This window comes from Vollenhovia emeryi, unplaced genomic scaffold (genome assembly GCF_000949405.1).
Source record: "Vollenhovia emeryi isolate VEMERY1.0 unplaced genomic scaffold, V.emery_V1.0 DF945143.1, whole genome shotgun sequence".
NCBI classification, from domain to species: domain Eukaryota; kingdom Metazoa; phylum Arthropoda; class Insecta; order Hymenoptera; family Formicidae; genus Vollenhovia; species Vollenhovia emeryi.
Genome location: NW_011961223.1, coordinates 1 through 2,261, shown reverse-complemented (window position 1 = coordinate 2,261; position 2,261 = coordinate 1). Strand labels below are relative to the sequence as shown.

The window sequence follows — 2,261 nt, the reverse complement described above, 5'->3', positions numbered from 1 at the left end:
TCCATGATGTGTGTTCTAATAGATCATGTTTACAAAAAACATTTGTGTTTTTACCCAAAAATTTTCACTGCGTTACAAGTTATGGGACCGAGCGCCGATACGCGGCTGCTATGGGATGACCATTATCCTATCACCGCGAGGCATTCCTCCGTGATGCGTGTTCTAACAGATCATGTTTACAAAAAACATTTGTGTTTTTACCCCCAAAATGTTTTAGACGTTTCGTAGATGTGGGATGGGTATTTGAAAAAAAGCATAATTATTCTGTAGACAGTGCTTTATTTGTTTTTATACATTTTTTAATTAAATACTAAAGCTAACAGTTCACAATCCACAAGTTGGTTTTTATGGAAGCACTCGCTATCGCGTATTATTTTCGATACATTTTTATTATTCGATACGGTGGACGTGATATTAGAAAAATTGTGAAACTGTGCGTCGATTCTATCAATGACGCCAATCAATCGCGCGAACATTAAATCGATACATCGATCGAAGTTAAGCATGTTGAAGAATGTGGAAGCAGTCATCGCCAAGTGTACGTTGGATGCTTCCATATGTATAAGCGTGATGTTATCAAGAGTGCTAAATCGCACCGTCAGCGGTCCAACGACAATAGAATATGACGTATCCATGCACTGCTGATTGCCAAGATATTTCTCAACGTTAGATCGTTGCTCGCAGAGTGCCCTCCACGTTTCGGGAGACAGTACGAGTTGGTTTCTACGATGATTTCCTATCGCAATCTCGATGTAACTCGGCGGTCCAACGTTAACGCCTATTTCCAGATACTTGTACCCTGTAGTCGTTAATGCGTATCGTCGACATAGTATACGCACAGCATGACGCGCGGGTAAAACGCTATGGGAAAAACCAATCGTTACAAATATGGGAAAAATAATAAAACAATGCTATTAACTGAAAAATGAAACGTACTCAACACGTTGCTCCGTGCACGGTGTAGAATCGCCATCCTGAAGAGGCATGTAACAATTTACACGCGAGCTGCTTTCTTCAGCGGAGTACATTGCTGTTGATTATTCAAAGTTTCCACACAGACAGTTGACTCAATACTGAATGTATGAAAACGTGTACGACTCTTCGATTTAATAAAACCATGTGGGGAGGGGGAACATTTTCATGTGGGGAGGGGGAACATTTCATGCGTAAATGACAACGTCGCCAACGTATAAGATTAAAAAACTTTCAAATGATGGAAAATTCCCATCTGAAGGGCCTGATACCATTCTATGTGTTATTTTCCCTTTTTTATCTTTCAACGAAGCTCTCCCCCGAAGAGTCGGGTATCGGAAGGGATTTCCGTGTAAAAAATATTTGTTTAAAGTACAGAGAAATCGCTGACATTTTCTAAAATATTTCTTAGTTACATCTACAATTCTGTATCTCGAACATTCCACCGCAGCGTCAGGCCCAGTCCTTTCCCTTTCCCATTTGTAAATACACAGCATGTAAATACACAGCGTGTAAAGTAGGAATGATGATAATGTCCGAATCGATTTCTATCTCGAATACCTGGATAATCAGCATTACTAGTGTAATGAATCATAGGGAGATACACATGCAAATACCCCTACTCTCTTGACCGAAACAAATAAAGTAGTGTCATAGGGACACTATAAAAGGCCCGATTCTCAAAATGCAAAGCTCAAAAACGTATCGACAGCCAAGGGAACGTGCTCCCAAATCGTTCCGAAGCCGACCACGACATCGAGCGGCGATCTCGTTTTTTTTTTGAAAAAGGTAAGTTCAAATTATTAATTAGACGCGAGCAGCGAATACGAGCTCGGTCTGAGACTTATATACATGATTGTTTACAGAGTTATGAGGTCTCCAACTCCAGACTCGAGGAGCGAGGAGGAGAAGCTTGAGTGGTACGGCCCCATAGACGGGGTCGTGCCACAACAACATCCAGACACATATGACATATACCTTAATGGTATATGTTCAAAGTCAATCGTGGAGGAGTTTTACATCCATGAGGATGGTGACAAGATGCGGATGTGCATCGAATGCTTTAATTTAATGGGGAGACCCGCAAATTATGTCTCCAAATCACGGTGGCACGGGTTTTGTGCGCCAACAGAATAGATTATTACACCTAAAATGAGTTGTCATTGCTGCTACAAATGTCTGACGATCGTCGCCCCAGCAGTCTCGTGTCGAGACTGCTTAGAAACATTTATTACAAACAAATACAATTACGATTTAGCGGCGTTATACAGGGTGAGTTAGTATAACCT

General features: G+C 41.1%; 1 protein-coding gene across 1 annotated transcript; it reads right to left on the bottom strand.

Annotated features, from left to right (window-relative positions):
- Nucleotides 1–269: 269 nt before the first annotated feature.
- LOC105561836 lies at nt 270–1,028 on the bottom strand. The gene is made up of 2 exons (XM_012012186.1): nt 999–1,028; nt 270–911 (listed from the first exon to the last, which is right to left on the bottom strand). The coding sequence occupies exons 1-2, from the start codon at nt 1,026–1,028 to the stop codon at nt 300–302; spliced, it is 642 nt and encodes a 213-aa protein (XP_011867576.1). The 3' UTR covers nt 270–299.
- Nucleotides 1,029–2,261: the final 1,233 nt, after the last annotated feature.

Excerpts from the sequence above, each read along its gene's own strand:
- LOC105561836 (XM_012012186.1), bottom strand. The coding sequence starts at position 1,028 with ATGTACTCCGCTGAAGAAAGCAGCTCGCGT. Across the intron at positions 912-998 it reads CTGAAGAAAGCAGCTCGCGT|CATTGTTTTATTATTTTTCC; the intron begins GTAAATTGTTAC and ends TTCAGTTAATAG.